This window comes from Mobula birostris, chromosome 15 (genome assembly GCF_030028105.1).
Source record: "Mobula birostris isolate sMobBir1 chromosome 15, sMobBir1.hap1, whole genome shotgun sequence".
Lineage (NCBI taxonomy): Eukaryota > Metazoa > Chordata > Chondrichthyes > Myliobatiformes > Myliobatidae > Mobula > Mobula birostris.
The window spans coordinates 56,568,087-56,581,765 of NC_092384.1; the positions used below are offsets into that span (position 1 = coordinate 56,568,087).

The following is a 13,679-nucleotide window of genomic DNA, read 5'->3' on the forward strand; positions in this document are numbered from 1 at the left end:
TTTCTCTTCATCTCTCTCTTTTCTTTCTCTCTCTCCTCTTACTCCTCTCCCCATGCTTTAACAACTAAAGAGTTTTCCCTCTTTCCCATTTCTTCAACCTGAAATGTTAGCCTGTTTCTCTTTCCACAAATGGTGTCTGACCCGTTAATATTTCCAGCATTTGTTATCACAGATGTGTTTAGAGGCCACTCAGATTCAAAGTCAAAGTGGAGTTTATTGTAATAATACATGAATGTACAGTCTTAAAAGAAAAATTTAGTTGCAGCAGTATCCCAAGCAAACACCATCAGAGGAGCAGCATTCACAAAAAACATAAACATAAATTTTACACATTTTTTTTACAAGAAATAACACCAGTGGAATTGAAAAACAATGTCCATTGTAGTGCAAAGTGATGGAAGTCGCTCTAGTGTTACCATATTGGGTAGTGACTGGGTTGTGCAGGTTGGTTCAGCTGAATGGTTGAAGGGAAGTAGCTGCTCTTGAACCTGCCAGGGTGGGATTTCAGGCTTCCGTTCCTCCTGATGGTAGCAGCAAGGAGACAGCATGGCCCAAGTGGATTGTAGGGATTTATCTTTGATTTACGTTGCTTTCTTGAGGCAGCAATATTGGAACAGATTTTGCATCTGCATAGTCAAAAATTGTGTCAAAATATTTGGTGGCATTATTCAGTTTACTATCAAGTATTAAATAAGAGGGTTCCCTAAAATTCCCTGTTCAAGCATATTTCATTTTCTCTTGTTAGACAGCTGCAGGTGAAATGGCGAACTGTCCTTGCAAGGAGTGCAGGTCTTGAGCTGCTACGGGCAACTTACCCATTACACCTCAATCTGTAAACGTTATGTAGCCCCCTGGTAAGCCTCAGGCTCGCTCAGCTCGCTTCCGTCTAGGGGGAGCAGCCTTCAGCCCCTCCAAACTCAGTAATTGAGTTTGTGTAGATGCTGTGTGATTTACCCCACCATGCAAAATAACAGACAGTACACCATATGCAATTTATAGAATACAATTTATAGATCTTACTGGAACTATGTAATTAATAGAGATACAATATAAAAGGAAAGTAAAAGGTGCCAAACTTATCAGAGTTCAACCACTTCGTGCACAATCGTTGAAGCTCGATGAACGGGGTCTTCTTTCCACCATGCGATCTCCTCCGACCCCCTCGGCCCGCCGCCTGGGACCAACCACGGTGGTCGACCAGAGTGTGTCCAGCGCATCCTTCCTCTTCGGTTCTCCTCCCCAAAACCCAGAGCCTCGGACTCCCGCTCGGGTCCATTCCGTTGCCCAGCTTACAGCATCTCTCTCATCGTGTCTCCTCTCTCTGTCCCCATCGCACCTCTGCCCCAAAGCCCGTGAAAACAATAGCTTAGAGACACACAAGAAAGAATAACATCTATCTCAATTGGTTAGCAAATGAATACAATTCTCATTATCAGTAATATAACCCAAACAAGCTGCCAGAGAGAGAACCACCGTCTCAGCAGTTAACATCACAGAGAAGCCATTTTATTTTTAACATAACAAAGGAGCCATTTTATTAGCCTTAGCAAGAACATAAAAGAAGAAACCCCTTACACTTATTTGATGAGTAACTTGCAGATATTACTGGACAAACAACTGAAAAGAAACCTACTTCCCCATTTTCTGGCTGGAGTGTGACTCTACATATCCCCACACACAAAACCATCTGTGATACCATGACTTTACTCTGCTTTTGGATGAGAAGATCAAAATAAAGAACGAACATTGCCCAATCAAAGAAAAGCTCAAGATTTTTTCCTTCTCTTCTTTATATCTCTCAGCTAGAACAATAGAGATGTCAGGCAGGATAGTTGAATGCTCCTTTTGCAGGATGTGGGGAGTCAGGGAGACTTGCTGTGTCTCTGACCACTACAGCTGCAAGGTGCGTCCACCTGCAGCGTCTAACAGACCATGTTAAGAAGTTGGAGCTGGAACTGGATAAACTCCGGATCATTTGGGAGGCTAATAGATGGGACATACAGTATAGAGAGGTAGTTACATCCAAGGTACCCAGATCATTCGGGTGGCTGAGCCTCTGGCACTGATTCTGCCTCTGTGACTCAGAAAGGTGGGGGTGGAAGAAGCACACTGTGGTGATAGGGGACTTGTTGGTTCGGGGAACGGACAGGAGGTTCTGTGAGAAAGAACAAGGTTCCCAGACGGTATCAAGCCTCCGGGGCGCCAGGGCCCAAGGTATGTCGGATAAAGTGGGAGGGTGAACAGCCAGAAGTCATGGTCCATGTAGGTGCCAACGACAAGGGTAGGACGAGTGATGAGGTTCTGCATAGGGAGTTCAGGGAGTTAGGTGCTAAGTTAAAGGCAGGACCTCCAGGGCTGGCCTTTAGTTTAGAGGATAAACTATTCTGGATTGGGAGTTGTGTAATGAACCAGAATTGGTTAGAGAGCTTAAAGGAAAAGAAGACTTAGGGGCAAGTGATCATAATATGATCAAATTCACCCTGAAATTTGAGAAGGAGAGGCTAAAGTCAGATGTATCAATATTATAGTGGAGTAAAGGGAATTACAGAGGCATGAGGGAGGAGTTGGCCAGAACTGATTGGGAAAGAACACTGGCAGGGATGATAGCAGAGTAGCAATGGCAGAATTTCTGGAAGAAATTCAGAAAGCACAGGACATATACATCCCAAAGAGGAAGATATATTCTAAAAGAAAAATGACACAACAGTGGCAAACAAGAGAAGTCAAAGCCAACATAAAAGCCAAAGAGAGGGCATATAAGAGAGCAAAAATTAGTGGGAAGTCAGAAGATTGGGAAGCTTTTTAAAACCAAAAGAGAACAACTAAAAAAGTCATTATGAAGTTAAAGATGGAATACGAAAGTAAGCTAGCCAATAATATTAAAGAGGATACCAAAAGTTACTTCAGATGTTTAAAGTGCAAAAGAGAGGTGAGAGTGGATATCAGACCTCTGAGAAATGATGCTGGACAGATAGTAATGGCGGACAAACTGAATAAGTATTTTGCATCAGTCTTCATTGTGGAAGACACAAGCAGAATGGTGAAAGTTCCAGGTATCAGAGGACATGAAGTGTGTGAAGCTACTATTACTAGAGAGAAGATTCTTGGGAAACTAAAAGGCCTGATAGTAGATAAGTCACCTGGACCAGATGGTGTACACCCCCAAGTTCTGAAAGAGGTGGCTGAAGAGGATGACTAAATTCTGGAATGGTTCTGGAACACTGGAAAATTGCAAATGCCACTCCACTCTTCAAGAAGGGAGAGAGTCAGAAGAAAGGAATCTATAGGGCAGTTAGTCTGACCTCAGTGGTTAGGAAGATGTTGGAGTCGATTATGAAGGATGAGGTCTCAGGGTACTTGGAGGCACTTGATAAAATAGGCCACAGTCAGCATGATTCCCTCAAGGGAAAATCTTGCCTGACCAATATGTTGGAACTCTTTGAAGAAATAACAAGCAGGATGGTCAAAGAGAAATTGGGGATGGAACTGGACTCTCTGACGGTGGTGTCTGAAAAGAGGATGCTGTCCAAGTTGCATGCCATCTTGGACAATGTCTCCCATCCACTACATAATTTACTGGTTGGGCACAGGAGTACATTCAGCCAGAGACTCATTGCACTGAGATGCAACACAGAGTGTCATAGGAAGTCATTCCTGCCTGTGGCCACCAAACTTTACAACTCCTCCCTTGGAGGGTCAGACACGCTGAGCCAATAGGCTGGTCCTGGACTTATTCCCTGGCATAATTTACATATTACTATTTAACTATTTATGCTTTTATTACTATTTAATTATTTATGGTGCAACTGTAACGAAAACCAATTTCCTCCGGGATCAATAAAGTATGACTATGACTATGTATACTTGGATTTTCAGAAGGCTTTTGACAAGGTGCAACACATGAAGCTACAAGCCCATGATATTACAGGAAAGATTCTAGCATGGATAAAGCTGTGGCCGATTTGCAGGAAGCAAAGAGTAGAAATAAAGGGAACCTTTTTTGGTTGGTTGCTGGTGACAAGTGGTGTTCCACAGGGTCTGTGTTTGGACTGATTCCTTTTACGTTATATGTCAATGATTTGGATGATGGAATTGATGGCTTTGTTGAAAAGTTTGCAGATGATATGAAGATAGGTGGAGAGGCAGGTAGTTTTGAGGAAGTAGAGAGGCAGCAGAAGGACTTAGACAGATTAGGAGAATGGGCAAACAAATGGCAGATGGAACACAGTATGGGGAAGTGTATGGTCATGCACTTTGGTAGAAGAAAGGGTTGACTATTTTCTAAATGGAGAGAAAATACAAAAATCTCTGGTGCAAAGGGACTTGGGAGTGCTTGTGCAGGATACTCTGAAGATTAATTTACAGGTTGAGTCAGTTTGAAGAAGGCAAATTCAATGTTAGCATTCATTCCAAGAGGATGTAATGTTGAAACTTTAAAAGCACTGGTGAGGCTTCACTTGGAGTATTGTAAGAAGGTCTAAGCCCCTTATCATTGAAAGGATGTGCTGAAACTGGAGAGGATTCAAAGGAGATTCACAGAAATGATTCCAGGATAGAATAGCTTGTCATATGAAGAGTGTTTGATGGCTCTGGGCTCGTATTCAGTGGAATTTAGAAGAATGAGGGGTGCCCTTATTGAAATTTATCAAATGGTGAAAGGCCTTGATAGAGTAGATGTGCGGAGAATGTTTGCTATGATGGAAGAGTCTAAGACCAGAGGACACAGCCTCAGAATAGAGGGGTGTCCTTTTAGAACTGAGATGAGGAGGAATTTCCTTAGCCATAGTGTGGCGAATCTGTGGAATTCTTTGCTACAGGCAGCTGTGGAGGCCAAGTCTTTATGTATAATTAAGGCAGAGATTGATAGATTCTTGATTGGTCAGGGCATGAAGGGGTATGGGGAGAAGGCAGGAGGTTGGGGCTGAGAGAAAAAAATGGATCAGCCATGAAGAAGTGGTGGAGCAGACTCGATGGGCCAAATGGCCTAATTCTTCGACTATATTTTATGATCTTATGATCATTACATGTGTAGGCAACCTCCAGGGAGGAAAATAACAACACAATAACTGGAAACGCTCAGGAGGTCAAGTGACAGCTGTGGAAAGACAAAAAGAGTCAATATTTCAAGGGGTAGCACCTATGGAGTGAAATCAGCAGTTGACATCTTGGGTCAAGACCCTTCATCAGCTGCAATTATTTTGGGGTTTATGAAGTACCCATTGACATTCTTTGGGTGTTTGGCTAAATTTGTTTGCATAAATTTAGGATGGAAAGTCTACTGCCAACTTTGATACTATTTTCCTTTAATTTTACTTTAAATGATTTGATTATCAGATGTAGTAATTTAACATCCATCACTGTAATGAGAAATGTGATGCATGCCTGCACTCTTCTACAGACGAACCTGATGTTTGGTTGGAGTATATCTTCTTACAAAACCATATTCGATGCTGTAGAGACAATGGTCAGTCTTCAGCTGGGGATCTTCAACTATGAAGAGGTACAGAAATCAAACACTTAAAAATGCACAATTCCTTGCAGGAACTGTATTAAAAGTTAAACTGCTTTTGAATCTATTTTGATAGAATTTTTAAAAATTCCATGCTGCATTACTCTATAGTAGGATTCATGATTTATAGTGCAGGTGTGGGACAGCTTTCTACATTTGTCAGCTGTATTTTTCAGAGTTGGTAAATGTATTCCCTCTGAAATGTGGCCCATCCATTATAAATGTTAACATATATATATAATGAAATAAGAGCAGGAGCAGGTTTTAAAGCAGCCAATGCCTTTGTCCAAATTTGCATAACTTTTCAATATGGGATCACTGAATTTGCTTAGCTAGGAAATGCAGTTCAAATCATATTACCACAGCAAAGACTCAGTCTATTTGGTCCATCATGTCTTCTCTACCATTTGATCATAGCTGATTTATTTTCCCTTTTAATCCCATTCTCCAGCTGTAACCTTTGATACCCTTATTAATAACCTTATCAACCTCCACTTTGAATATACTCAATGACAGGTTCCACAGGTTCACCAACCTCTGACTATAGAAATGTTTCATCATTTCTGTTCTAAAGTGATGCACTTTTATTCTGAGGCTGTGCCCGCTGGTTCTAGACTCACCAACTTTCGAAAACATCCTCTCCATGTCCACTCTATCTACAGCAGGCTTTTCAATATTTTGTGAGTTTCAATAAGGAGAGATTTTGATGAGAAGAGGGGGCGAAGGAGAAATCGATATTCACCCCCTCCCCTCTTCTATTCCCCACTCTGGCCTCTTACCTCTTCTCATCTATCACCTCCTCTTCATTCCCTCCTTCTTCCTTTTCTCCTCTGGCCTACTCTCCTCTCCCATCAGATTCCTTCCTCTCCAGCCTTCCTTTCCTACCCACATGACTTCACCTATGTATCACTTTCAAGCTATCCTTCTTCCCCTCCCCCACCTTTTTGTATTCTGGCATCTTCCCTTTTCCTTTCCAGTCCGTGGCCCAAAATGTCGACTCACTTCATCATTTCCACAAATGCTGCCTGACTTGCTGAGTTCTTCCAGCATTTTGTGTATGTTGCTGAACATTTAAATATCTTATTTGGATAATATATTGTGTCATTTTTTACACCACAGCTTGTGTAGTGCAAAACTCAAACTTCCAGAATTGCCTTCCAATTTATTCTCTTTGCACTGTAATCCAGATTCTGAACATAAATTAATCCCTAAGTGATCCAATAACATTTAAGACCCTGGAAGTTGCAACATGGAAGGGTTCATACTGTTGCACTTTTCTATTCACTTATTTATGGCAATGATATTCTTCAGATCATTCACAAAACAATTTAATTCTTACCTTATTATGCCCGGGTAATATGTCCCCAAATAGAGTTTCATAGATTCAGTTCACATCAATTTGCAATTTCAGTCATTTTCACAAATAATTCAATTTTTGCAAGGGTTCAGTGCATTTACCAAAATAGATTGGTTTAAACATCCTGCCAAAGGGGTTTGGCCTGAAACTTCGACTGTACTCCTTTTCTAGATGCTGCCTGGCCTGCTGAGTTCCTCCAGCATTTTGTCTGTTGCTCAGATTTCTAGTATCTGCAGATTTTCTCTTACTTGTCACTGGTTTAAATTTGATTTTGTTTTTGCTTTACTTGACCAGGTACTGGACTATAATCCAATTCTAGGTTCATTTCTGATTGGGTCATGTATTATCTTTATGACATTTGTCGTGTTGAACCTTTTCATCTCAGTTATACTCGTAGCATTCAGTGAGGAGCAAAAGAATTACAAGGTTTGCATAATAATCTTTATTAACTTATTTGTTTTTATACATAATTTCATATTCCTTTATGACACAGAAGGAACCATTCTGCCCATTGAGTCTATGCCAACTCACAGAGACATCTAATCAATTCCATTCCATGACTTTCCCTATAACTTTCTCCCTCTCATTCTCTTACCATGTACCAATATGAAATGGAGTTTACAGTGACAAATTAACCTAACAACCAGGATGGTTTTGGGAAACCCACGTGGTCCCAGGGAAAACATGCAAACTCCACCCAGATAGCACCAGAGGTCTAGTTTGAATCCAGGTCACTGAAGTTGTGATGCTGGAGTGCTACCTTCATTATCACTGTGCTGCCCAATCTGCTCCGTGTACCAATTGTATAACTTCTTGGTACTTTCAATGAAGGTTTTAATCATTTCAATTATTTAGTAAATAGCTGCTTTGCTTCAACATCTTTTTAAACTAATTTGTTTATCCTCGAGTCAGAAATGCTTTTGCACATTTTCTCTCTCTTTATGAACAACAAGGCTTCTCCCTTCTTCACATGCAAATTACATTGTTCGTGGACATGAAGTCACAAGAGCTTTAGCAATGAACTGCTCAAATTAAAAGATGCAATCTAAATGAGCAGATCATGCCAAAAAGCTAATTTTTTTGACATTAGATTTGTGTGTTTGAGTTTGGCTACAGGCTCTTTTACTGGATTACTGTGTAAATTTGTTGCACTAATTACATTGTATCTTGCTAAAATTAAACATTATGCAGTCAATGACTCTTCAATTATATAGCAATTTTGCATATGCTGGTGATATTAAACTGGATTCTGATTAAGTACTTTCCCAAGGTAACCATTGTTGTATTGTGGACGTAGGAGCCTACTCACATGCTGGAAATTCTCACCCAGTCATGCGTGAATGGCACAATATTCCATTTCTGATTTTATAATACTGACCGTAGGATAACTCTTATTCCAAACAATGTCACAATATACTTTATATCCACAGTTTAACACCTCATCTGAAAGATGAAATCTATCATGTCCCTAGTCCTTCCCTGGAATGTCAGCCAAGAGTATTATATTCTATTCCCTGGAGTGTGACTTGATCTCAGTTTTCTCACACTGATAATGAGTGTTAAATGAGTTACAATTGACAGGATGGTGGTTCTGTACAATTCTGAAATGGTTGATTTACATGAAAATACAGCTCAAATATGCTAAACTAAAAATAATGAAATTGATAATATAAGGATTTTTTTTTTACTTATCTTTAAGGCTTCTGAGGAAGAAGAAATAGTTGATCTAATGCTGACAAAATTGTGCAGTTTCTTGGGGATCAAATCTAAGAAAGATTCCTCACAGCTGGAAGGCTGACTGTCATAAACAGCTTCGATTACCATCTAGCAGTTAATGTTTATGTAATTGCATGTAATTTGATTCATATAGATTAAAGACTATCTATAGTATAATGATATATTAATTAATATTCAAAGTAAAATAGCTAAATCTATGTTATTCTCTTATATCAGTGTACTAAATAAAGTATGATGAAAAGTACGATAATTTATCTGTGAGTGCTTTTTTATTCCAACACTTTCTTTGCATCACAACCTTGTTCAATGTCAAGCTGAATTTATTGTCATATACACAGGTACAGTGAGATACAGAACAATGAAAAACCTGTTTGCACCTGCATCACAGGCACGTAGATTCAGAAAACCATTTTCAAAATCAGATCAGATTCCTCTTATGATTACAATGATACTCCAGACTCTCTATTGGATCCTAAACCAATTCCCAGTTGCCACATTTAGAAAACAGATTAAAATGTCTCTTAAATTATAAAATTAAACCAGGTCCATAATGATACAGGAAGCTCCGAGAACTTGCATTTATAAATCCACTGCAAGTCCACAAATTTTGACAGATGTCTATACTTCACCTCCTGGTTCCTGTAAGAATTTAATTCTATGTCCTGATCCTATGTGTCTTGATGACATGACAATGAAAGGTCCTTCCTTTTCCTTAACCATGGGTTGGCCTCACCCAGAATTGGCAACATTCTCAAGTACATATCAATTTGCCATTCTTCTGTCAGCCCCCCTCCTTCCAACTAAAGAAAAGGTATTGTTCCCCTTACGTTCATGTCAAAGAGACTGGTCCCTCACACAACTCCTTAGTTTGCTATTGCACCTCAACAAACACTTCCATTCTCCAGTTTCTCCCTGCAGCTGCTGCTGATGTAATTTCATCCCTTCCCATTAACCAAAGACCCAAAAAGTGAAGATGAAGCCAAATTCATTTGTACTTCTAATTTAGGGCACTGCATTTGGTGCCCAGTACGGTTTCCCTTACACTGATTGGATGATTATTTAACAAAACATCTTCATTCAGTTTTCAAGGATGATGCTAAGCTTCTAATTTGCTGTTACTTTAATTTTCCAACTCACTCCTATTTTAAATCCTATCTTTAATTAATGATATAGTTCCAAGACCCACATAAACTTAAGGAACATCATGACATCTGCATCTGGACACGCTCTACCCCTTAGGACTCAATACTGAATTCAACAACTTCAGATAATTAGCCCTTAATGTTGTGTCAGAACCGGCTAGGTTTGATTCAAGGTGATCCACATGTTAACTGAGTTTTTCTACCGCCACAAATTCTGCTTGAGCTGCTGAATATTATTTGCATTCTCCTTTCCTTCAGACTTTCAGCAACAGCCATGCTCTGCATCTCACAGTTCTATCATGTTTTTCTTCTCTAACACATTTACCTACTCTATAATAAGTGCTGAAATCATCTAGACAACATTAATCTCTGGTCCTTGCTTCAGATTTCCAGGACTTTAAAACCACACATCCTGTCACTCTCTTATTTCTTTGAACTCTTTGCACCAAATGATTCTTCATCCACTGAATTAATTCAACTAAATTCATGGCTTCTTTTCCTTTGAGTTCAAATTAACTTATTACCTTGAGTCAACTAGTGCGATTATAATCATCAGCGAGAAAGACATTTTGGATTGTCTTCTTCAGCATGTCCTGTTCCAGCTCCACCACTCTCAACCTCTGCTGCTTGGAAAAACCTCACTCCCAATAAAATGTTCACTAAAGGCTTTACTGAACTCCCCTCGGTAACACATCTCCCAACCTGCTTCTATGTTTCACCCTTATGATTACAGCTTTCTTTCCAGGACTGGCCAAACTTCAGGAACTGGAGATCGAACTTTAAAACATTGCTATGAATTACCAGGAGATAAATCAATTCATTACTCATTAAAAATTATAACTAGGAGGCAAAAGTATGGTTGATGACATTTAGGTACTGTCCAATCAGGTAACAAGGTCCATTCACTTTCTACTTTGCTTGTGAAGGTAAAGAACAATGAGAATGAAAGAGCTGGGAAGCAAACAACAAAAATATTGGAGTAAGGCAAATGAAGACAAGATGATATAAGAATATCTCCATTAACATGTCCACTAAAGTCAGCAACAATACAGTAACTCTACATTTGACAATAACAAGGTTAAAAGCAATTGGTTGAGGGATATATTCTGAGAAAACTTCCAAGTCCACAAATGGAATAAAAATCTCTTCACACCTCAAGATCTCCTCCATGTTATTAGTTTATTTGGAAGAAACACCGAGCACATCAAGAGCACAGGGGTGGGTAAGAACCTCAGTATCTCCTAGCCTAGATTTCTGGTGTAACTGCTGTCTGATTCCCGAACAGCAAGGCTGCCCACTGGATCTGTAGCAACTCATAATCCAATCAACATGCACTATATGCCTTCTACTAAGTAACAAAAGTTCAATTCATTAGACAAGAGGTAAGTGACCTCACGACCAACGAATCTGATCAAAGCTCTGCAGCTCTGTCACATTTAGTCATGGGTAGTGCTAGACAACTAAATAGCCAATGCAACAAGAAAGATCCAGGAAAATCCCCATCCTCAGGGACAGTGTGGCATAGAACTGAGTGCTAATGGAAAGGCTGAAGTCCTCACAAATGCTTCAAGTGGGAGTCCCATCTCGGCTTCCTCCTGATCACAGATAAAGCCCTCTACACAGAGCGCTGTTGTGTGAAAGCAGCATCCATCATCAAAGACCCCCACCACCCAGGACATGCTCTCTTTTTGCTGCTGCCCATCAGGAAGAAAGTACAGGAGCCTCAGGACTAATACCACCATGTTCAAGAACATCAGGCTCAACCATCAGGCTCTTGAACCAAGGGGATAAATTCACTTAACTTAATTTACTCCATCAGTGAAATGTTCTCACAACCTATGGTCTCACTTGCAAGGACTCTTCATCTCACGTTCTTGATATTTACAGTAATGCTTGCTTATTTATTTATTTTTCACTGATTCTCTTAAAGTTATTATTCTATTGGGGATGGGTGACTCCTGGGCTGGACATCCTGCTCACTTAACGAAGGTGAAGCGTCTCCCATAGCCTCTCCTTTCCAGGTGTAGGGACCACTGTTTGGCTTGCCATGTAGGAGGTCACTCGCACAAGGCTCGTAGCAATGCCTTCACGAGGCGTCCCTATTCTTACTGAGTTTTCTTTGTCACGGTGTGACCGAATGTCCAGTGGTATAATTGGGCAGGTAGCCTTGGTTGACAGCCAGCCTAGGAGAAGAACAACTCCAATTCCAAACCCCGGCAGATGGAACTTGTTAGCCTTGCCAGGCAGTCTGTCTAGAAGAAAAACTCCAATACTCGACATTCAGCCTTGCGGTCACTGCAATAATTGCAGCTCACTGTGACACTGTGGTACTTCATCCAGCCTAAAGAATTGGTCCATGCTCTCCGATCCTCACTATAAACCTAAGCAGCGCAGGCAGGAAGAAAAGTCCTAGAACGATGGAGTTCCCTTATGATCTTCGCAAGAGAAGAACCAGCCATCATCATCATTGTTCTATTATGGGTTTATTGAGTATGCCCATTAAGAAAATGAATCTCATGGTTGTATAAGTTACACATATGTACTTTGATAATAAATCTACTTTGAACTTTGATATCCTCAAACTCAGAGGAGCCCAGGCCATTTGATGTCAAGATAAGGATGAGAGCAAAAAGTATAGGACCGGATAACACACACAAAATGCTGGAGGAACTCAGCAGCCAGGCAGCAAATATGGAAAGAAGAAACAACCAACATTTCTGATCAACGCTCTTCATCAAGACTGGTGAGTCCCTCCAGCATTTTGTCTGTGTTGCTTGGATTTCCAACATCTGCAGATTTTCTCATTTGTGAGAGGACCAGATAACATCTTGGCGTTAGTACTGAAAACCTGCTCTCCATGTAATTGAAAAGCCGTTAACTGCAGATGCTGTCGTTTTGGAAATAACAATGGAAAATGCTGGAAATGCTCAGCAGGTCAGGCAGCATCAGTGGGATGAGATACAGAATTAATGGAGACACAAGAGACAACAGATGCTGGAACCTGGAACCATAACCTGCTGAAGGAACTCCATTCAGCTGCTACAACAGGGGTAAATGTCAACAAATCCCAACACACACCAATACAGATGCTGCTTGACTCACTGAGTTCCTCCAGTAAACTACTAGTTGTAAACGTTTCAAATTAATTATATAAATTGCCATTCCTGCCTTGTCACTTAAGTCCCGAATTCAACAGAACTGCGGAAACCTTCAACAGAAAGACTGCTGAGATTCACCGCAACTGACAGCTGGAAATAAACACAGGCCTGCCAAACATGCCCGCGTCCTAACAATGGTATGATGGACAACACATTCTTCCCTTAATATTGCCATTCCAACAACATGCCCTGCGCACTCCGGTGGGTGCAGTGTCATTCAGAAAATCCATGATTTCCAAATATTCATAATTTCTTGCAGTGATAGCGTCGGCGGTTCTACATCAGGCATCTGAAAATAGGTGTCATTCTCAATTCCCAGGGGCTGCCAAAGACTGCAGTGCGGAAACGGTATGTTGTGGATCTGGAACCACCGCTACCTGTACTATACCCTGCAACGCGTTGTTGCACGGTAGGGATCGAGCACCCGTTCCCCGCAGCAGGGCCAGCACAGGCACCGGGAGGGTCTCCGACTCCGTCCGGGCGATAGCTCCGCCCGCCGGCCCCCCGGGACCTCCGACCCGGCGATAGCTCCGCCCGCCGGCCCCCCCCCCCCCCGGGACCTCCGACCCGGCGATAGCTCCGCCCGCCGGCCCCCCCCCGGGACCTCCGGCCGGGCGATAGCTCCGCCCGCCGGCCCCCCGGGACCTCCGACCCGGCGATAGCTCCGCCCGCCGGCCCCCCGGGACCTCCGGCCGGGCGATAGCTCCGCCCGCCGGCCCCCCAGGACCTCCGACCCGGCGATAGCTCCGCCCGCCGGCCCCCCGGGACCTCCGACC

The 13,679-nt window shown here is 41.7% G+C and overlaps 1 protein-coding gene across 1 annotated transcript in view; it reads left to right on the top strand.

Moving 5' to 3' along the window:
- pkd1l2a (polycystic kidney disease 1 like 2a) overlaps positions 1–8,737 on the top strand; it is a 94,753-nt gene extending 86,016 nt beyond the window's left edge. Inside the window, exons 36-38 of the mRNA XM_072279072.1 lie at positions 5,399–5,500; positions 7,161–7,292; positions 8,566–8,737. Of these exons, the coding sequence (XP_072135173.1) occupies positions 5,399–5,500; positions 7,161–7,292; positions 8,566–8,664 (333 nt within the window). The 3' untranslated portion in view covers positions 8,665–8,737. The remainder of the gene's footprint in view (positions 1–5,398; positions 5,501–7,160; positions 7,293–8,565) is intronic.
- The last annotated feature ends 4,942 nt before the right edge of the window (positions 8,738–13,679 follow it).